At 39.4% G+C, this 22,543-nt stretch overlaps 1 protein-coding gene and 1 long non-coding RNA gene across 5 annotated transcripts in view; one reads left to right on the forward strand and one right to left on the reverse strand.

Annotated features, from left to right (window-relative positions):
* Positions 1 to 363: 363 nt before the first annotated feature.
* Positions 364 to 22,543, reverse strand: part of txndc16 (thioredoxin domain containing 16) — a 115,064-nt gene continuing 92,884 nt past the window's right edge. For all 4 annotated transcript variants that reach the window (XM_073039841.1, XM_073039842.1, XM_073039844.1 and 1 more), the window contains 4 exons: positions 20,994 to 21,132; positions 19,896 to 20,062; positions 12,402 to 12,592; positions 364 to 776 (listed from right to left, as the gene is read on the reverse strand). In XM_073039841.1, the coding sequence (XP_072895942.1) occupies positions 496 to 776; positions 12,402 to 12,592; positions 19,896 to 20,062; positions 20,994 to 21,132 (778 nt within the window). In that variant the 3' untranslated portion in view covers positions 364 to 495. The remainder of the gene's footprint in view (positions 777 to 12,401; positions 12,593 to 19,895; positions 20,063 to 20,993; positions 21,133 to 22,543) is intronic.
* LOC140724972 (uncharacterized) overlaps positions 7,796 to 22,543 on the forward strand; it is a 79,251-nt gene continuing 64,503 nt past the window's right edge. Inside the window, exons 1-3 of the long non-coding RNA XR_012098229.1 lie at positions 7,796 to 8,146; positions 15,463 to 15,556; positions 17,253 to 17,366. This is a non-coding gene — a long non-coding RNA (uncharacterized lncRNA). The remainder of the gene's footprint in view (positions 8,147 to 15,462; positions 15,557 to 17,252; positions 17,367 to 22,543) is intronic.

Below are 22,543 nucleotides of genomic sequence, written 5' to 3' on the forward strand. Positions count from 1 at the left end.
AAGACATTTTGAAGTGTCATTGAGACTTGTTCTATATTACCTGCTGCCACATAGTCTTTTGCTTACACCTCACTGTTGTTGCCTGGCCCAGATTTTAAACTGCTAACCCTTCCCCACCTCCTCAGTTCTGAGGAAGGGTTACTGATGAGAACTGAACTGTTAATGTTTTTCTTTTTATAGATGCTGCTTCACTAGCTGAGCTCTTCCAGCATTCCTGCAACTGCTTCCGATTCCAGCATTTTTCCAAACTGAGAACATAACGTTACAAGCAACGTATTACAAGGACATCCAAGCAATGACAATAGCTTGAATGGAAAGGGCTGGAGTTTATTTTGCTTGGTTTTTAAAGAAAATGCCAAAATGTTTTGCAAGATTAAACTAAGTTTATTATGCAGTAGGTTACATGCTTTGCTCTATAATATTCAGGTTCATATTACATTATCCATCAAATAAGATAAATGATAACATGAGGAACTGGTGAATTCTGCTTTCTTATTATAATTCACTGTGCAGCTTATGCTGCGTCTTCTTGTCCTGAACTGGAGGTCTGGGCGATGTCTTGGGCAAGAAATCTCCTTCAGGATCTGCAGCTGATACTGTGTCATCCTCTTCCTCCTCACTCGTCAGTTCTGCCTTGTCTTCTCCCTCATAGGCGTCAACCTGCTTTGCAGAACTAGGTGTCCTCTGCTTTGCAAATCCAGGACGTACGATATCCATAATGGCCAGGAAGTCATAAGCAGCTTGTGGAGGTGTCCATTCCTTATCTTGCAGGAGATCTGCAAAAGCAAATTTACAAAAACATCAAACTGGTTCCAGATGTACTCTCTTAATCTCAATTCAGGATTTTCTTCTCACCTTGCAATATGATTTTTTAACAAAGTAGGGAAATGTCTGTGGTGTTTAGTTCAGTACTTTCATCGAGAGCAATACTGCAAAATTGGGGTAATTCTAGCTGGAAAGCAATTCACAGACCAGAGCCTTAAGATATAAAAATATGCCTCATTATAAGCAAGTACACAGGGGATATCAGGTAATAGAATCTCCCCAAAACCATTATAAATATAGTGATCAATATGTTAAGTGACAGCCTGCTGTACTGTATGTTAAACCACATCAGATGGATCAACAGAGACTAGAACTTGTTTAGAGTTAATCATACTTAATAGAAGTAAAATGATTAGTGCAGAATGAGAAATTTCTTTTAATAAGGCTACTAGGAAGCTTAAGAAGGAAATTAGGCGAGCCAGAAGGGGCCATGAGAAGGCCTTAGCGGATAGAATTAAGTAAAACCCCAAGGCATTCTACAAATATGCCAACAGCAAGAGGATAAGATGTGACAGAATAGGACCTATCAAGTGTGACAGTGGGAAAGTGTGTATGGAACCAGAGGAAATAGCAGAGGTACTTAATGAATACTTTACTTCAGTATTCACTATGGAAAAGGATCTTAGTGATCGTAGTGATGACTTGCAGCAGACTGAAAAGCTTGAGCATGTAGATATTAAGCAAGAGGATGTGCTTGAGCTTTTGGAAAGCATCAAGTTGGATAAGTCGCCAGGACCCAATGAAATGTACCCCAGGCTACTGTGGGAGGCAAGGGAGGAGAATACTGAACCTCTGGCGATGATCTTTGCATCAATAGGGACAGGAGAGGTTCCAGAGGATTGAAGGGTTGCAGATGTTGTTCCTTTATTCAAGAAAGGGAGTAGAGATAGCCCAAGAAATTGTAGACCATTGGTAAGCTAATGGAGAAGATCCTGAGAGGCCAGATTTATGAACATTTGGAGAGGTATAATATGATTAGGAGTAGTCAGCATGGCTTTGTAAAGGGCAGGTCGTGCCTTACAAGCCTGATTGAATTTTTTGAAGATGTGACTAAACACATTGATGAAGGAAGAGCAGTAGATGTAATGTATATGCATTTCTGGAAGGCATTTGATAAGGTACCCCATGCAAGGCTTACTAAGAAAGTAAGGAGGCATGGTATCCAAGGAGGCATTGCTTTGTGGATCCAGAATTGGCTTGCCCACAGAAGGCAAAGTGGTTGTAGACGGGTCATATTCTGCATGGAGGTCGGTCACCAGTGGAGTGCCTCAGGGATCTGTTCTGGGACCCTTACACTTGGTGATTTTAATAAATGACCTGGATGAGGAAGTGGAGGGATGGGTTAGTAATTTTGCTGCTGACACAAAGGTTGGGGGTGTTGTGGATAGTGTGGAGGGCTGTCAGAGGTTACAGCGGGACATTGATAGGATGCAAAACTGGGCTGAGAAGTGGCAGATGGAGTTCAACCCAGATAAGTGTGAAGTGGTTCATTGTGGTAGGTCAAATGTGATGGTAGAATATAGTATTAATGGTAAGACTCTTGGCAGTGTGGAAGATCAGAGGGATCTTGGGGTCCGAGTCCATGGGACGCTCAAAGCAGCTGCGCAGGTTGATTCTGTGGTTAAGAAGGCATATGGTGTATTGGCCTTCATCAATCATGGAATTGAATTTAGGAGCCGAGAGGTAATGTTGCAGCTATGTAGGACCCTGGTCAGACCCCACTTGGAGTACTGTACTCAGTTCTGCTCGTCTCACTACAGGAGGATGTGGAAGCCATAGAAAGGGTGCAGAGGAGATTTACAAGGATGTTGCCTGGATTGGGGAGCATGCCTTATGAGAATACGTTGAGTGAACTCGGCTTTTTCTCCTTGGAGTGAAGGAGGATGAGAGGTGACCTGATAGAGGTGTATAAGATGATGAGAGCCATTGATCGTGTGGATAGTCAGAGGCTTTTTCCCAGGGCTGAAATGGTTGCCACAAGAGGACACAGGTTTAAGGTGCTGGGGAGTAGGTACAGAGGAGATGTCAGGGGTAAGTTTTTTACTCAGAGAGAGGTGATGTATGGAATGGGCTGCCGGCAACGGTGGTGGAGGTGGATACAATAGGGTCTTTTTAAGAGGCTTTTAGATAGGTACATGGAGCTTAGTAAAATAGAGGGCTATATGTAAGCCTAGTAATTTCTAAGGTAGGGACATGTTTGGCACAACTTTGTGGGCCGAAGGGCCTGGATTGTGCTGTAGGTTTTCTATGTTTCTATGAAAATGCAGAACATCAAGGATAGTGAGTTCCTGCTGCCATGTGTTAGTGAGTCCAGGAATTGAAAGATAGGCCACATGAACGTGTGACTGAGAAGCTGGTGCAGGGAGCAGGGGATTCAGGTTCTTGGCTCATTGGGATCTCTTCTGCAGTAGCGACGACTTGTACAACAGGGACAGGTTGCATTTGGGCTTGAGGTAGGCCAAAATTCTCGTGTTGAGATTCACTTTTGCAGCCTGCGACAGTTTAAGTTAGATTGGCAGGGGGTTGGGGCTTGAGGGATGTTGGTGAGAAGGGTACATGCAGCAGCCGAAGAATGTAAGCCTAGCAATAAGGATAGGCATCTTTTCAGTAAAAGAGCAGATAGGACCATCATTTCAAATTGCAGCTATTTCAATGTACATAGCTTGACAGGTAAGGTGGACAAACTGGGGGCATGCATTGCCTCCAGGGACAGGAACATTGTGACCATTACATAAATGTGGCTGAGAGAAGGTCAGGACTGGCAGTTCACTGTTCTGGGATACTAATGTTTTAGGTGTGACAGCTGAACAGGCAAAACTGGAGGAAATGTGCCTTTTTTTTTATAAAGGTGGACTTAAGAGTAAGTGCCTAGAGAGGATATTCTTGAGGGATCAACTGATGAGACCATTTGGATAGAATTAAAAATAAATAGGGTTGAAGACCTGGTAGGGCTATATTATACACCCCCTCCCCCAATACAGGGAACTTGAGGAGTAGAGATATCAAGAAATTGCAGGTAGATGTGAGAATAGTAGGAGAGATCTCTCAAGGAATGAAACGGGCCAAGTAACTGTGGTGGCAGTGGGAAGTCCTTTGGATGCAGTGACTGCAATCCTATTAGCTTTAAAATAGTTTGAGGTAATTAGGCACTCTTTAGCTGGTGTCGACTGAGTGATGCTATTTAAAGGCAAAGGAAGAGTTGTAAAGTGGGAGGTATTTAAAAGGACTACATCGGGAGCTTAGGGTCGGTATGTTCCTGATAGGGTGAACAGTAGTCATAGCAATTTCAAGGAACCCTGGCTGATGAAAGATATTGAGGGTCCAGTCAGGAAAATGAAGAAAGTAAACATTGTGTTTAGGCAACTGTAATGTCCTCCATTATGAAAAGGGTGACATTCCTTCCACCCTTATTTTTCCCCTCTGTCACCCACCTGAAGCATCAATGGGCTGCAGTTCTTGCTGTTATGGCTACAATACCTTAGTCCCCAGAGATATTCTACTCCTCAATTCGTCCGCCTTATGCATTAAGCTATGTGCATTGAAATAAATGCAAATTAAAGCAGTGATACTATCTGCCCATTCACTGTAAATATGAATATAAAAAGTTTAAGCCAAGGTTTAGAAGTGAAATGAGGGGGGCAAAAAGAGGATATGAGATGGATTTGGCAGTCAGGGCTAAAGATAATCCCAAGAGGTACCTCTGTTATATTAACAGTGTCTAAGGAGAGATGAGATCCTCTTAAAGACCATCAGGTCTGACTATGTGTGGAACCATAGGAGATAGTCGAGATTTTTAATGTCCATTTCTCTTCAGAGTTTACTAAGGAAAATATAAAGGATGCCAAAAAATGAAGATAATAAGTAGTGAGATAATGGATCGTACGTGTATTACAGGGGAGGAAATATCTGAAGCCAAGTGGTGGGCAAATCACGGGGCCTGACCAAGTGCATCCTCCAACAGGGGCCGAGGAGAAATTGTGGAGGCCCTTATAGAGATATTTGCTTCATTGTTAGACACTGGTAAAGTCCAGAAGACTGTTAGTGGCTAATTTTGTTCCCTTGTTCAAGAAAGTTAGCAAGGACTGGCCAGAGAGCCTGACGTCAGTTGTAGGAAATTCTGAGAGTCAAGATTACCATCTCTTGGATTGTCAAGGCCTGGTTAGAAATAGCATGGTGTTGCGCATGGAGGTCACATCTAACAAATCTTTAGGAGCTTTTTGAAGAGATTACTAAGAAGATGGATGAAGATAAGGCAATGGATGTTTTCTACATTGACTTTAGTAAGGCCTTTGACAAGTCCCTCATGTAATCTGATCTGGAAGGTTAGGCCATGTGGGATTCAGGTGGAGTATGTGAGGTAGATTCAGAATTAGCTCAATGATAGGAAGCAGAAAGTGATGGTTGAAGGTAGATTCTCTGACTAGAGGGGTGCCCACAGGTCAATGTTGGGACCGCTGTTATTCATTATTTATGAAAGTTATTTGGGAGTGAATGTACGTGGCAAAATTAGCAAGTTTGCTGATGAGAATAAGTTAAGGGATCTTGTTGATAGTGAAGCAGGTTACAATGAATTACAAAGACATCTTGACTAGTTAGGGAAATGGACTGAGGAATGGCAAACGGATAAGTGTAAGGTGATGTACTTTGGACATTCAAATCAGGGTAGGGCTTATACAGTGAATGGCAGGGTACGGAACGAGAGACCTGGAGGTACAATTGAAAGAAGCCGTATAAGTAGGACAATGAAGAAAGCATTTTGCATGCTGATGTTTAGCATAACATGATGTCCATCTTGTGTTGAATACTTTGGCCTTATTAAGTGAGGCGAGTTTGCGAGTTGCGACATAATATTGTCGTTAGACATGCAAGTTGTTGAGACCGTTCTTGGGAGTATAGTGTACAGTTTTATAGGAAAGAAATTGTCAAGCAGGAGAGGGTGCAGAAGAGAATTACAAGGATGCTGCTAAGACTTTATTTTGACAATAAAATCAAGCACTACCATGAATTTTTAATAACTCAACAATCCTGGGTATGTGCATGCTTAAAGATACTATAACTCTTGAAATAACAACACAGCTATTAAGCAATTTAACTCATAATCTCAGAATATTTCTCCAGAAGCATATCTATTAGATAACAACAGTTGTTTATTGCCAAGTAAATGTTTTGATGCCTGCCAAATACAATCAACTTTGACAAAATGCTGCAGCGAGCATTAAAAAATAGTCCCTTTTCAGCTTATTGTTCAATCACCTGCAGTCAGGCACATTAAGCACCATTAACGTAAGTGAAGAAAACGATTTATCTTCTGGTTTAGTTTTATCTTCAAACTCATTTATAAAATTGGTTTCCGTAAGATCAGTCATTTGTAATATTAGTTACTCTCATCGTTATTTTCAAACCTGAAGATTTTGTACCTTTTTATAAATGAAAAGGTAAAAGTCTTAAAAAATGAATGGCACATTGTTATGATTCATCAAAGGATTCACTGGAAGATACTTTCCAAAGTGTAATCTATTACTTCATGACACACAGCATGAAAGCTGGGATTTTCCTTCTGGATCCTGCATTTTTCAGACAAAACTTGATTGGCTCATTCAGCTTGGAGGGAAATTCGATTTTTTTTTAAACAAAAAACTTATTTTTTCTCGCTTCGCTTCTTTTCAGCAGCTCTCTGTTAAGTTCAACCTGCCTAACGCTCATTTTTTCAGATATCTCCAAATCCGACACTTTATTGCTCCTTTAATTCCTAACTTTCCTGAAATGCCTGCGAAAAATGCTATGGACCTATTTCTTTCCATTAATCCACTAGGTAAAGGTTTAATATCAATTATCCAAGATAAACTAGCAGCCTTATGACGGGCCCCTGTGGATAAAATTAAAATGGCCTGGGAGCAGGATTTAAATATCTCCTTATCCGAGGAGAGCTGGGACTCAGTTCTCAAATCGGTTAACTCAACCTCTCTTTGTGCTCACCATTGCCTTTTACAGTTTAAGATTGTTCATAGAGCCCATATGTCTAAATCTAAACTATCTCGATTCTACCCTGGCATTAGTCCGCTCTGTGATAAATGCAAGAGGGGCGTGGCCTCTCTCATCCATATGTACTGGTTCTGTCCTAGCTTGGAGAAATTCTGGAAAGATGTCTTCACTACATTATCGGGTATTCTGAATCAGCACCTAGAACCAAACCCTTAATTGCTCTGTTCGGTTTTTGGGGCGAGACAGATTTATGTCTGGGTCCGACCAAATGCCGAATACTATCCTTTGCCTCTCTCCTGGCTAGATGCTTGATCCTCCTTAGATGGAGAGATGTTGCCCCGCCCACTCATACGCAATGGCTTAACGACATTATGGCCTGCTTAGACCTCGAAAAAATTCATTATTCAGTTCTTAATTCGGAGCTAAAGTTCCATAAGGTCTGGGGACCTTTTATCGAGTACTTTCATAACCTTCCTCTTGACTAGGGTTTTTTTTCTTTTCAGTCCCTTGCTTTCAGCTCCCTATTTTTTCTGGTAGTAGGCATTATTATCCTCTGTTGCTAAGTGTATTCACAGTCTGGGAGTTTGACTGTCCTGACTTATACTCTCTATATTGTGTTGTGGTCGGTCTGGAGTTGTTGTTGTTTTTTTCTTGTGTTGTGGGGCTTGGGGAGGACACTAAGCTTACTTGTCTTTAATTTAGGTGTTTTTTTGTTAAATTCTCTTCCTTTGTAGCATATTGTTATTGTATGCTTAATTTTGCACTGTATTAATGCTCCTCATTGGGATTTGGGGCTTTTAATTTGTAAAATGTTTTGAAAAACTAATTTTAAAAAATTTTTTTAAACTTATTTTTTCATAGACCAGATTTTTTTTAAACTGTAATAATGCACAATTGCATTACTTATACTAAAAAGTTACACAATGGTGCATGGAGTAGAGCTTCTGCCTCACATGTTCAGCAAGCTAAGTGCGATTTTGACATCCAATGCTGTCCAGATGGAGTCTGCACATTTTCCCCTGTAGCTTTCCTCCAGTCCCAAAGTTAATTTGCCACTGTAAATTGTTTCATGTGACAGTCTGAGGAAGTGGAATGGAATGTGGAGTGAGTAAAACAAGTTAATTAGTGTAAATGTGGATTTGATGGTCAGAATAGGCTCGCTGGCCAAACAGCCAGTTTCTGTGCTGTTATTATTCTATAACTCCACAACTTATCATTCAGTTGCTAACACAAAGCAAAAGAAGTGAGTTGCCAGTTCTGCAGAGTCAGCGGGATACTACAGCAATACTACGACAAAATCTGGAAAGCAAGCCTCACCAATTGTGACATGAAGGAATAAGTAATTTCTTTCACATATTTATAAAGCATGTCTTACATAAGGAAAATAACATATCAATCATAAAAGTACAATGAAAATAAAATCTAATTGTGCAGATGAATTAGTTGCTAATCTTAATAAGGTCAGAAGGTTCGTTTGCTGGATTTAATTAAATCAGTCTGTTCAAATTATAAATGAAATTGAATACAAGAATGATCCAATAAACTAATGAGGTTAATTTAGTGTTGCATTGAGGCAAAGTCACAAAATATAACACTAACAAACTCTGTGGTATAACTAGCTAGTGGTTTAATTGACACACAAGGAAGAATGCCTGTGCCTCATTTGTCAATATGAACTTCCCTACTTCAACCCTGCTATCAATAGTTTTATTCCAATTTTTACTTAGTCTGTAAAATCTATTTCCTTGAGTTAGAGTTTATTTTTTTAAATTAATCTAGCAGCCAAATCCAAACAGCAGCTGACTCGGTTGAAATTCATGAGTCAGTGGCTATGGTTGCAAGTTCCAATAAATATAACCTAGGCTAGCACTGCAGTACAGCTTTGAAGGAATCTATCATCCTTGGCAACATCATTTTTCAATGAAAAATTAAAACAAGTGTCTATTTTGGTGAATAAAACAAATTCCAAACATTATTTAGAAGAAAGCAGTGACTTTTCACCTCCCTGGGCTAAATTTCACTCCCCAATCAATGTCACAAAACAGATGAACTGGACAGTCATTTCCTTTCTTTAGAGAGTACATAACTACTGCTTGTTTTCTTGCAAAAATATTTTACAGTTTATAAAGCAATTTGAGAAGTGAAGCAACCCAAGTTGTTCTTGCTCAGTTTTTATTCAGCTGCCAGCATATGTTTAAGATTCAGAATTGCAAAACTTGCAATACTATTTCAAAATTAACCTTTGGGACTTTCCTGGATTACCAAATTACAAGAATCTCGAAATAAGTTTAGTATCAGCAGTGCAACACAACACAGAGAAACTTGATGGCAAATGCCTTCAGATACCACAACACAACAGCTTCAGCATTGCAATGGCATTTCACAGGAGTGGTACTGTGCTACTGCGGGATACACAATGGTGAATAGTCAAAAGGCAGGGTAAAGAGAGTGGGTTTAATAAACTTCTGAAAGATAGAGCTTAAGGCATCAGCATCTCAAGGCAGCAGTGAACAATATTTTGATTGACGTTGATCAAGAGACCAACCTCAGATTTAATCAAAACAACTTTGATGGATATTTCAGAAGACTGCAGGGTGGAAAAGGGAGAAATCAGCCAGCAGTGTTTGAGAACAGGCAAATGTAAGAGGTAACAAAAGCCAGACTGAGATTTCAAATACCAGAGGACTTGAGATAGGTGTAGATTTTGGGGAGAAAGAACTTCTCAGTAACAACACAGACACGTGCTCTGAAATTCATCTCTGAGTTAAGTGTAGCACTGAAGTTATGAACAGACTAACTCAGTTTCACACAAATGTCAAGAAGAAGAAATCAGTGTCAAGAACATGAACTGGAACAGAATGGCTTCAGATTTTCCACTATTTTCTGGTAGAGGTTTCTGCTCATGTATTAATGGATAACAAACAGGTAACCCACTGATACAGTCAGCTGGGGAGTCATGAGCAGATGGTGAGGTGCTATTGAATAGGGTATATATATGAAATTATCATCAGGTTTTCGTAACGAGAGTGAAGGCTAAGCCAGCTCTTAATATTGTTTATAATGCTGAATCCTTCCTAGTTGCTTCAGAAATAGTCATAAATATTCAAAATCTATTAAAAATTAAGTCTATTAAGTGATTAAGAATTAAAATTCTATCACATATAAAATCAAGTAAACTGTTAACTACTTCAAAATGTATTACCTAATATCGTATAGCCCTGCATTAAATCCGTATCATGACTTTTTCATAACAACCCCTTGAAAAATTGACAAATTTGTTTACTTCACATATTGTGTTAACTTAGTTATTTTTTCCTCACACAAGTCCTTTAAGAACAATTTTTTTATTCTGTATCTTAATTATTGGCAGTTGGAAGTTCAAAGTAAATCTATTATCATATATGTCACTATGTACAGTACAACCCTGAGATTCATTTTCTCGCAGGCATACTCAGTAAATCCAAGAACCATAATAGAGTCAATGAAAGACTGCACCCATCAGTGCAAACAAACAACCAGTGTGCAGAAGACAACAAACTGTGCAAATATAAAAAATACTAAAGAGATAATAATAAATAAACAATAAATATTGAGAACATGAGACGAAGAGTCTTTGATGGTGAAATCAATGGTTGTTGGAGCGGTTCAGTGATGGAGAAAGGGAAGCTGAGTGAAATGCTCCCCATTCAAGTGCCGGATGGTTGAGGGGTAACAACGGTTCCTGAACCGGGTAGTTCGAGTCCTGACACTCCTGTACCTTATGGCAGCAGTGAGAAGAGAGCATGACCTGGGTGGTGGGGGTCCTCGATGATGGATGGTCCAATAGTGTTCAGCGTAGATGAGCTCACTGGTGGGGAGGACTTTACCTGTGATGGACTGGGCTGTATCCACTACTTTCTGTAGGATTTTCCATCAACGCCATTGGTGCTTCCATACCAGGCTGTGAAGCAGCCAGTCAATATACTCTCCATCACATATATCTATATAAGTTTGTCAAAGTATGAGATGTCATGCCAAATCTTCACAAACTTCTAAGGAAGTAGAGCCGCTGCCATGCTTTCTTCATAACTGCCCTTAAGAGCTGGACCCAGGACAGGTCCTCTGAAATGATAACACCAAGGAATTTAAAGTTTGCGACCCTCTGCACTTTTGATTCCCTAATGGGGGCTGGCTCATGGATGTCCAGATCCCTTCTCCTCCTGAAGTCAATAATCAGTTCCTTGGTCGTGCTGACATTGAGAGAGAAGTTGTTGTGGCATTGCTCAGTCAGATTTTCAATCTCCCTCCTATATGCAGATTCCTCACCACCTTTGATTCTGCCAATGACGGTGGTGCCACAGGACGTTTACATATGGCACTGGAGCTGTGCTTAGCCACACAGTCGTAAGTGTAAAGCGAATCAAGCAGGAGACTGAGCACACAGCCTATGGGGTGCACCTACGCCGACGGAGACTGCGGAAGAGATGCTATTGCCAATCCGAACTGATTGAGGTCTGCAAGTGAGGCAAAGAATTCCATATAAAATACACTTTTAAAACTTTTATTGACCAAATGGAATGGTTTTCCCCATCATTGTGTGAGTAGGGTTTCTGGAAATTAAAATGGAAGGCGGCAATTTTTTCCCCATGGAATGGAATTGTATCTGATTTGCAATCTAAATAAATATATCAATTGTTACTGCAAAACCCTTCAAGAAGATCTGTTGCTTACTTTAAATTAACTATTGACTTAGCATAAATTGGCATTTGTAAATGGTGAATTCATTAAAGGCAAATTTCCATTGGCCAAACCACCATAAAGCAGGGGCACACTTCCCTTCTACTTATTTCTCTCCATTCAAATTACAAGGGTTCATTGTTCCAATGCAAAGTCCAACTGATGAAAGTTTGGCTTTTAGGTGAAAGAGATTTTCAATGCTTGGAGACTTCTGGATGTGGAGTACGCAATCACTTCTATTTGCAGATGGTGATAGAAATCTGCAACTCACTTCTGTGAATCCAATCAATGCTACGTCAATAGTTAATTCAAGACTTTTTTAAAAAAATCGACCTTCAAGGGTTTTGTGGTTTAAAAAAATGAATATATTTATTTAGATTGCAGATCAGTCACAATTCCATTCAATGAAGGAAAACTTTGCCCATTTCCATTTTAATTTCCAGAATTCCTATTGGCACAGGTTTGGGGAAAATTATTCCATTTGGCCAATAAAAGTTTTAAATGGAACAAGCCTTCAAAGTTGACCCCATTTGGAGTAGTCCAGTATATCTTAATAATCAGGCCTGGTGGACTGAGTGACTGAGGAAGTGAGTGCTTTAGGCATTGATACCCTCTTTCCCTCACAGGTGGCATACCCTCTGATGAAGGTGACCTTATTTGATGTATAATAATCCTTGAACCCCAAAAGCAGGTGGCAGGAATTGGCAACATTCAGAACAAGTATGTCCTGGGCTTGTATCCATCTATCTCTCAGCTTACTGCTAGAGCTGCACAGGACAAACAGAAGAGCTGAGCATTTGGTGACTATATATGCCATTAAAAAAAACTTCAGCATTGCTGATAATGCTTAGTTCTTGGAAAATAGGAATTTTACTTACTGTTAGGTTCCTCCCGTCCCTCCTGCACCTTCTTTAGCCAGTGAAGCACATTCACCCTTGAAATAATCTGCCCTTCAGGAAATGCAAATACATGGCTTCCAGAGCCAATCTTCACTAAGATGAGAGCTGGTAGCTGTGGAAGGTAGTTCAAATATATTTGAAGAATCTCTTCACCAACTTGTGTGTTTCGCCTCAGTGGTATAAAAATATAGTAAAAGCATTATTGATAAGATATCTTAACAGCAACATAATGAAAATATTACATCTGATTTATGCTATTAATGAAAAATTATGCTGGTTGCATACGTGATAGCAATTAGCACAGAAGAAATTATTTTTAAATTGTTATTAATGGATAAAGAGCAATTGTGATAATGAGATCTATGGGATTTTAGATGCACTGAACAGGTCACACAACATTCAGACTACATCTATTACTTAAAAACTGATTAACAAATAGAAACATTTTTATTGTTGTGCACTATAACAACCAGAGCAAAGGTTGTCACCATACCAGTGTAAGATGTGTTCAATCAGAATGACTGATTTAATTATCATGTAAGTAAAATTCAACTAAATCTATTCAATGATGGTTCTTATGTCAGATTTATAATTTATGCATCAGCTGTGTTAAAAAATTATCATACCCAATGGATACTCAGTAATAAAAGATTTTTAAAATCAACAGAAACACAGCTAATAAATGTGATTTCTTTTCATGAACACTTGTGCTTCAACTGATAAAGGAGGGAGTCATACAGCATGGAAGCCTACCCTCTGACTCAACTCATCCATGCTAACTGCATTGCCCAATGAGCTAGTACCATCTGCCTTCATTTGACCCATAGCCCTCTAAACTTCGCCTATCCATATATCTATCTGGATGCCTTTTAAATGTCGCTAATGTGCCCTCCCCACCTCAGTCAAAGTCATACCACCCTTTGCACAAATAAGTTGCCCCGATGTTCCTTTTACAAGTCTTGCCTCTGATTTTAAGTCCATGCTTTCTTATTTTTAACATCCCCTCTCTAGGAAAAAGTCTATGTGCCTGCACCCTGACTATGACGCTCTATGAGGTCATCCCCTTAATCTCATACTTTCCAGAGAATAAAGTCCTAGCTGATGTAATCTCTTTTTGTCCAAGCAACATTCTGATAAACCTTTGGCACTCTGTTTATTTTATTGGCATCTTTCCTATAAAAGGGAAACCAAAACAGTACACAATAATCTGTGCTACATACCACAACAAAACTTCCCATCTCCTATTTCTCAGTGCCCTGATTGATGAAGGCCAGCATGTGAAACACCTCATTTACCACCTTATTCATTAATAAGCAAATTAATTACAGTATATGTATATTGAATGGGTTAAAAACATGCAAAAAAAAAAACCCAGAAATACCATATATTAAGAAAAGTGAGGTAGTGTCCAAGGGTTCAATGTCCACTTAGGAATCAGATGGCAGAGGGGAAGAAGTTGTTCCTAAATCATTGAATGTGAGCCTTCAGGCTTCTATATCACCTACCTGATGGTAACAATGAGAAAAAGGCATGCCCTGGGTGCTGGAGGTCCTTAATAATGGATGCTGCCTTTCTGAGACACCGCTCCCTGAAGATGTCCTGGGTACTTTGTAGGCTGGTACCCAAGATGGAACTGACTAAATTTGCAACCCTCTGCAGCTTCTTTCAGTCCTGTGCTGAAACAGACCCCCCCACCCCCCATACCAGACAGCAATATAGCCTGTCAGAATGTTCTCCACGCTACATTTATAGAAGTTTTTGAGTGTATTTGTTGACATACCAAATCTCTTCAAACTCCTAATAAAGTATAACTGCTGTCTTGCCTTCTTTATATCTTCATCAATATTTTGGGACCAGGTTAGGTCCTCAGAGATCTTGACACCCAGGAACTAGAAACTGCTCACTCTCTCCACTTCTGATCTTGTTGCTGTGGCACCACTCTACTAGTTGGCATATCTCACTCCTGTACACCCTCTCCTCACCACCTGAGAATCTACCAACAATGTTTGTATCATCAGCAAATTTATAGATGGTATTTGAGCTATGCCTAGCCACACAGTCATGGGTATATACAGAGTACAGCAATGGGCTAAGCACACACCCGAGGTGCACCAGTGCTGATCATCGGCGAGGAGGAGATGTTATCACCAATCCGCACAGATTGTGGTCTTCCGATTAGGAAGTTGAGGATTCAATTGCAGAGGGAGGTACAGAGGCCCAGGTTCTGTAACTTCTCAATCAGGATTGTGGGAGTGATGGTATTAAATGCTGAGCTATGGTCGATGAACAGCATCCTGACGTAGGTGTTTGTGTTGTCCAGGTGATCAAAAACTGTGTGGAGAGCCATTGAGACTGCATCTACCATTGACCTATTGTGGCGATAGGCAAATTGCAATGGGTCCAGATCCTTGCTGAGGCAGGAGTTCAATCTAGTCATGACCAACCTCTCAAAGCATTTCATCACTGTCGATGTGAGTGCTACCGGGCGATAGTCATTAAGGCAGTTCACGTTATTCTTCTTAGACACTGGTATAATTGTTGCCTTTTTGAAGCAAGTGGGAACTTTCACCCATAGCAATGAGAGGCTGAAAATGTCCTTGAATACTCCCACCAGTTAGTTGGCACAGGTTTTCAGAGCCTTACCAGCTATGTTCCCTCCGTGGTGTGCGCGTGTGTGCCAATGCCGGATTAACCTAGTAGGAAAAGCAGCATACTATGGGCCGTGCACTAAATGCTTGCAAGCTGCAGTCTGGTGAAATCGGCATCTCACTGCATTCTCACGACGATCTGGCAATGCTGTTGTTTTCATGTTGGGGGAGGTGTATGCTGCATGGTATGTGTGTGTGCAGGCGTGTGTTGGCTCCTTGCTGTGTCGTGGTGACCTTTGTGCTATCTCCCACGCTCCCAGGCTGCTGCACCGTGCGCTGTTACACTGCTGGAGGGTGCGCCGCCGCGGTGAGCCTGCGACAAGGGATGTTCGACTCAACGGATTTATGTGACCCAGTTCATGATTCATCATTTTTTTCCTGATTTTAGGTAGTCCGAACCAGCTCAGGAACATACAAGATCAGATTTGACTGAGTTTCAACCTGTATTTCCCAAATGAAAATGGGTTTCAATAAGCAACTAAACAGGTACTTTTCAGAACACTATTCCTAGTTGGTTGTTGAGTGCATGTGATCCACACGCACTCATAGCCACAACAGTCACATAAATTTGTTATTGACTGTGCGCTATGTTTTGCCGTCTGGACCAGTTGAAAGATTTGTGAAGTTTTTTTTGATATCGAAGGTCATAGTCCTGACCAGGTCACTCAAAATTTACTTGACTTTTTAAAGGAAAATGACATTGATATAAAAGACTGCCGTGGTCAGAGTTATGACAATGCCAGCAACATGAGTGGCAAGTATAGTGGCTTACAAGCAGGAATTAAAGAGCTGAATGAGTTTGCGGATTACATTCCACATTTTGCACATTCACTAAATTTGGTTGGAAAATGTGCTGCTGTATGTTGTCAAGAAGCATTAATTTTCTTTCAATTTGTAGAAAGCCTGTACACATTTTTTTCTGTTTCTACTTATCGGTGGGATCTCCTTTCTGCTGCATTATCTGATGGTGGTACTCATTTGCCCATTGCTAAAAGAATGTCAGTTACCACACGGTCAGCTCGTGCAGATACAACAAAAGCACTTTTACACAGCTTTTCTGCAATAAAACATGTCTTAGATGACATTTCAAATAACAATGATCAGAAGGCAGAGTGTTGATAACAGGCTTGTGGACTACTTTCAACCATGATGAAGTTGGAAACAGGAATAATGGTCATATTGTGGGATTACAGCGTTTTCAGACGACCAGTGCTTCTTTGCAATCTTCTGGCCAAGACTTGAACACAGCTTGTGCACTCTATGAATCCTTGCATGGATATATTCAAGCTATGCGGTCTACTTTTTCAGACATTGAGCAAAAAGCCAAGGATCTGACTAAGTGTGAAGATTTTCACGGCAAACTTGAAGAAAACACAAGCAAAATCACGTGTATGATGATTTCAGTGGTTCCAGCACTCTCGATCCACTTGTTGAATCTCAAACACCTTCTCAGAAATTTAAAAGCCAAACATTTCTTGCCATTATTGACAAAATAATGTCAAAAAGGCAGAAAGCTTATCTAAAGGTGAATGGTGTTTTTGGATTCCTTCATCAGTTAGTTGTTTACAACTGAAGAGATTGTAAAGAGGTCATCAAATCTTATTGAATCATATCCAGAAGATCTGGAAGAAAGTCTTGATGAAGAATTTGTGCAGTTTACTGAACTGTTGAAAACTGATCTTGTTTCTCATATTGGCACCAAACAAGATTGTAGGGTTACAGTTGTACTGTTTGATAACTGACAATTATTTGGAGTCATGTTTTCCAAATGTAGAAAAATGCCTTGCACATCTATTTGTAACTCATGGTTACCAATTGCAGTGAAGAACGTTCATTTTCAAAACTGAAAAGGGTTAAAAATGAACTAAGGAGCACCATGGGTTAAAACAGATTGAACAATCTCATTCTAGTGAGCATTGAACGTGAACTTCTGCGTGAAATAGACATGTCCAGTATCATCAACAAATTTGCTCATGCTAAATCTAGAAAATGTAACTTTTAAATTGTAGTTCTGTTACTTTTGAAATTTGAAATTGATACCTACGTGTAAGTAATACTATTGCTGAAGTGTCAGACATTTTGTTGTATTATCTGGCTGTATAGCAAATGAAAAAATTGAATTACTTTACTATGCAAGTAAATAATTTATGTTTGAATACTTATGTGCATTTTTAAAATTTAGGGCCCCTTCATAACATATGCTACAGGCCCCGCACTAGCTTAATCCAGCTCTGGTCTGTGCGCACACACAAGTTTTTCAACCAGTGCACAAAGGAAATTAATGTGCGCACAAAAGGTTAGTTACCTAAAATAATGTTGTAATTAATTATTATACTTCTTGTTTCTGTTATCTAGTTAGATGGTTTTTCAAATACCTCAATGCACGTCACTAATTTATGTCGCCTCACCTTTCCTGTTCCGGTTTGTACAGCTGCATCATGGCAGCAGCCATCTTTGGCAGACAGTGTTCATATCGTAATGTTTACAAAGTTCTGTTTCAAATTCTGTAGATAGCCTACTAAGTTTTTATTGAAAAAATATTGATTCACTACGTCAAATTCAAAAGAAGCGAAGGGCGTAAAGCGCAAAAGAACTTTACAGGTTTTGAGTGATGTCTTTGATGAACTGTCTGCACTGGGCAAGATTCTGCAAAAGAGTGGTCTGACTCTGATTGATTCACTTCATTTTGCGTGAGGCAAAATTAACAACATAAGAAAGCAGTATTTGGGAGACAATGTTTTGTGGAGTGACAAAGTTAAAGTTTTGCTAAGCCAACAACGTGAAGAAATCGTCACAGTAGATACAAGTTCACTATTGACTTTTATAAATAGTCTGTGTTCATTTAGAAGAAAGGTTTCCTGAAGATGAGGCACAAGAATGGTCAGCTTTTGATTTCTCCGCAGATTGTGACTTCACATTTGGCAATGAACAAGTTAATGCCTTATGTCTAAAATATCATGATTTTCTAGCTGAAAATACTGTAATAGCTAGACAGTTTAATGATTTCAATTTTTCCGTGCAAGAAAAAATTAAATCCAAATTGATTTCAAACTTTGCTGAAATGGTGGCATTTGTACTTCAAAATGAACAGTTTTGTGACCTTGCACAATTGATGGACATTGGGGGAACCTTTCTTGCCAAAGACAGGAGAGAGAAAAAATAGCTGAGTGACTTAAATATGTATGTTATTTTGTTGTTATTCTGTGCGATTTTATGTCAAATATTTTGTAAACCTACAGAAACTGTGTCATGTGTGCATTCAGTGTGCACATACTTTTGTCACAGGAAAAAAAATTGCACAACATAAGATTTTTTGCATACACTGACTTCTAAAAATTAGAGGGAACATTGCTTACCAGGTACTCCATTGGGACCTTCTGCCTTGCAAGGATTCACTCTCTTTAAAGACTAGCCTAACATCAGCCTCTGAGACAGAGATCACAGGGTCATAAGGTGCAGCAGGGATCTTCACAGCTGCAGTTGTATTCTCCCTTTCAAAGCAGGCATAGAAGTTGTTGAGTTCATCTGGTAGTGAAGCATCGCTGCCATTCATGCTATTGGGTTTCACTTTGTAGGAAGTAATGTCTTGCAGACCCTGCCAGAGTTGCCGTACATCCGATGTCGCCTCCAACCTCGTTCAAAATTGTCTCTTCACCGTTGAAATAGCCCTCCGCAGAGCATGCCTGGTTTTCTGGTACAGTCCTGGATCACCAGACTTGAATGCCACAGATCCAGCCTTCAGCAGGCCACATACCTCCTGGTTCATCCATAGCTCTTGGTTTGGGAATGTGCAGTAAATCTTTGTAGGCACGCACTCATCCACACAGATTTTAATGAAGTCGGCAACAACTGCAGCATACTCATCCAGGTTTGAAGACGAATCCCTGAATATAGTCCACTGATTCAAAGCAGTCCTGTGCTTCCCTTGTCCAAACCTTCTTGGTCCTCACTGCTGGTGCTGCAGTCTTCAGTCTCTGCCTGTACTCGGGGAGTAGAAGTACAGCCAAGTGTTCAGACTTCCCAAAGTGAGGGTGTAGAATAACACTGTTGGCATTCTTGACGGTGGTGTAGCTATGGTCTAGTGCGTTGTTTACTCTGGTATTGTAAGTGATTTGTTGATGGTAATTGCTTAGTGATTTTTTCAGACTGGCCTGGTTAAAATCTCCCAAAACGATGGTCAAGGCATTAGGGTGCGCTGTTTTGTGCATGTTGATCCCATTGCTCAGATCATCTAAAGCCTGCTTGACATTGGCCTGAGGAGGAATGTATACTGCTACCAAAATGACCCCGGACTTAAAACATCAACTGCTGACAAAAGAGGTTCTTACATCTCTGTCCATTAAATAAATAAATAATTTAATGATTGGATATTGAGAAGATGTGTTTATTCATCAAATAATGTAAGTCATAATGACCTGAAATCTAGAATGAAAGTATTGGAAAGAAAAACCTCCATGAATAGAACAAGCTGGTGTAAAAGAGTCTAAAAATCACTGCTTTCATCTCTACACTGCTTGGATGGACGAGATTTAAATAAAATAATCTGAAAATCCATTTTGTTCAAGACACAAAGACATGAAATCTGCTTATTTTATACCCATTGTTGCTGTTTAGACACAATTGAACTTAATTTTGTTTTTCAGGCAAGATTTCAGCAATCTCAACTGTAACAAATATAACACATTTTACAGCTAAAGGGAACACTTATGTAACTGAAGAACCAGCAATGCCTCTTTTTTTTTCAATTTATTAGAAAACTTGATAGGAATCAAGTCTTTGAATCACCTAGGCCAGTTAGGTTACTGCAAAAGAGGTTGCAACTCACAGATCAATCCAGCATGTGGTATAATTCTTCATACTTCTTAATTTGGTAAATTCTGCGAGTTCTTCTTTGGCTTTCGCAGTTATGGGGTCATCATCGTCAGTAAACAGAATGAGTAGTGGTTTCAGTGGTTGATAGAAAGAAGGGAGATTTTCCACTCTGAGTTCAGGCTACCATTGAAAAACAATTTGTTAAATTATACTGTTGCAAAGACATGCAATCATTAACAACAGACAACAAAGTCTACCTATACAATTATTAATTTTCAGTTTTAAGCTGATTTTCCAGTGCCAATGATAAATGCGCTTTACACACTTAAATACATTTGCTAATATCAGAGCACAAATACAAAACCGAATAAAAGGTATAAATGTATTAAACTTTCAACAAATTCTGTTTCAATTCTCACTGCTCAATGTAATATAACAATAGCAGTTAACTAGAAGAGGTAGATTTGTCAGTCCATTTTGCTACCAGAGCCAAATTTTCATGGACTATTGGCTGCCATTATCAAAGTGTGAACAAATGATTAACTATTAAATGACACTGCAAATATTTATGTGATTACATAATCAGAGACACAAGTGACAAATTATAATGAGCAATAACTTTTTTTGCTATGTTTTGAAATATTTTTAATTGAGTCTCTTTCTGTCCAAGTAGATATAAAGAAAAAGTCTAGTCTCACGCAGTATTTCTGAAAAGGTGGATTTTCTGTTTGTCTCTTTGCAAAGATTGCTCAATCAGACAATATCACCACAAATTTTTATCAGATAATTTACTAATTTCTTGATGTGGGACCTTATTGTATACTGCCTGGATGGTGTCTTTAGCTACATAACAATGACAGCACAACTCAGCACTTGTAATACCTTATGGGGTATCCTGAGGACGTGAAAAATAATTACATAAATAGTTTATTCTTGCAGCAAAATTGAGAATTGACTAACTGAACGAAAAAATTTTAAGGATAAAGCTAAATCATAATACACGTCCTAAGTAAAAATCATAGCACATAATGAAAATATAGAAGTGGTACACAGAGAAAACAACTGAATATAATCTGTTTAGATGTTAACATTTGGTAGTAAAAGTACCTACAAATTTTTCCAACATTGAACTTTTGATTGCAGATACAATCTCTTTAGCGTGAAATTTCTCAAGCTGAACTCCTTCTATGTGAGACTTCTCGTGCTTCGCAAACACAAGAGCTGGTGGGACCACACCAAATCTCTGGGAGCTTGATGAAAATCCAGCAATTAAAATCAAGAATTAAAATAAAGTCCCATTTATTGAACAAAGGTACTTCTATTTCTGAATTAAAACAGTGTCCCCCCCACCCCCCAGAGGATATCATGATGCAGCTGACATTTGCATTAATGTGCCTTACTTTATACAATATATTATACATAATTTATACATCATTTCATTTTTGAGAATTTTTTAATCAAAATCATTCACACGCAATTAACTGAAAAGCTAAAGAACAAAAATATGCTTTGAACACAGTATTTAAAGTCATTCCTTGTGAAATGTGCCATATTCTATAGGCAAACATTGGTCATAATTTCAAGACAGATAAAGTAGCCTTTATAACCTTGTATGTTGTTTTTAAAATGCTGATTTTAACAACTGCAGGCTATACAAATAAAAACTATTTGCAGCTTAATGAGAGGTTGGAGCACAGTTTACCAAAGCAATAACTAGCTGAGCCAGGGGCAAATACTTTGTACAACCCAGTTTAAAAACAGCAAGAGCTAGGTGCTAAATTGAATTCCAATGTGATGCAAAAAAAACCCCACGAACCATAAGCTCCACCCTTCATCTCTGCTGAAAATTATACTGTCATTTCATTGACCACACCCTGCCAGAGTCGCTTTCCCTTTCTCCGCCAACTATAAATTCCAGCAGAGAAACAAGTCCAAGTATATTTTGATACTGTCTAATTCTCTGCTGCTGCTTCCCAGGACCTTGCAGCACAGTAAAATTAAAACCAGAGATTATAGAGAACAACATGCATGAAGTACTAAAATAAGACCATAAGATCATAAGACATTGGAACAGAATTAGGTCACTTGGTCCAACAAGTCTGCTCCACCATTTCATCGTGGCTGATTTATTATCCATCTCAACCCCATTCTCCTGCCTTCTCCCTCTAACCTTTGACACCAACCTATCAACTTCTCCTTTAAATATACTCAATGACTTGGCCTCCACAGCCATCCGTGGCAATTAATTCTACAGATTCGCCACCTTCTGGCTAAAGAAATTCCTTCTCACTTCTGTTCAAAACGGACATCCTTCTATTCTGAGGCTGTGCCTTCTTGCCCTAGACTCGCCCACAGTAGGAAACATCCTCTCCACACCCACCCTAACCAGGCCTTTCAATATTCAATAGGTTTCAATGAGATCCCCCCCCACCCCCCGCCGCCATTCTTCTAAACTCCAGTGATTACAGGCCCAGGACCATTAAAAAAAACCACTCTCGTGTTAACCCTTTAATTGCCAGAATTATTCTTGTGAAGCTTCTCTGCACAGTCTCAACGGTGGCACATATTTTCTTAAATAAGGGACCCAAAACCCCTCACAATATTCCAAGTGCAGTCTAGACAATGCCTTATAAAGCCCCAGCATCACATCCTTGCTCTTAT

Source organism: Hemitrygon akajei, chromosome 3 (assembly GCF_048418815.1).
Source record: "Hemitrygon akajei chromosome 3, sHemAka1.3, whole genome shotgun sequence".
Lineage (NCBI taxonomy): Eukaryota > Metazoa > Chordata > Chondrichthyes > Myliobatiformes > Dasyatidae > Hemitrygon > Hemitrygon akajei.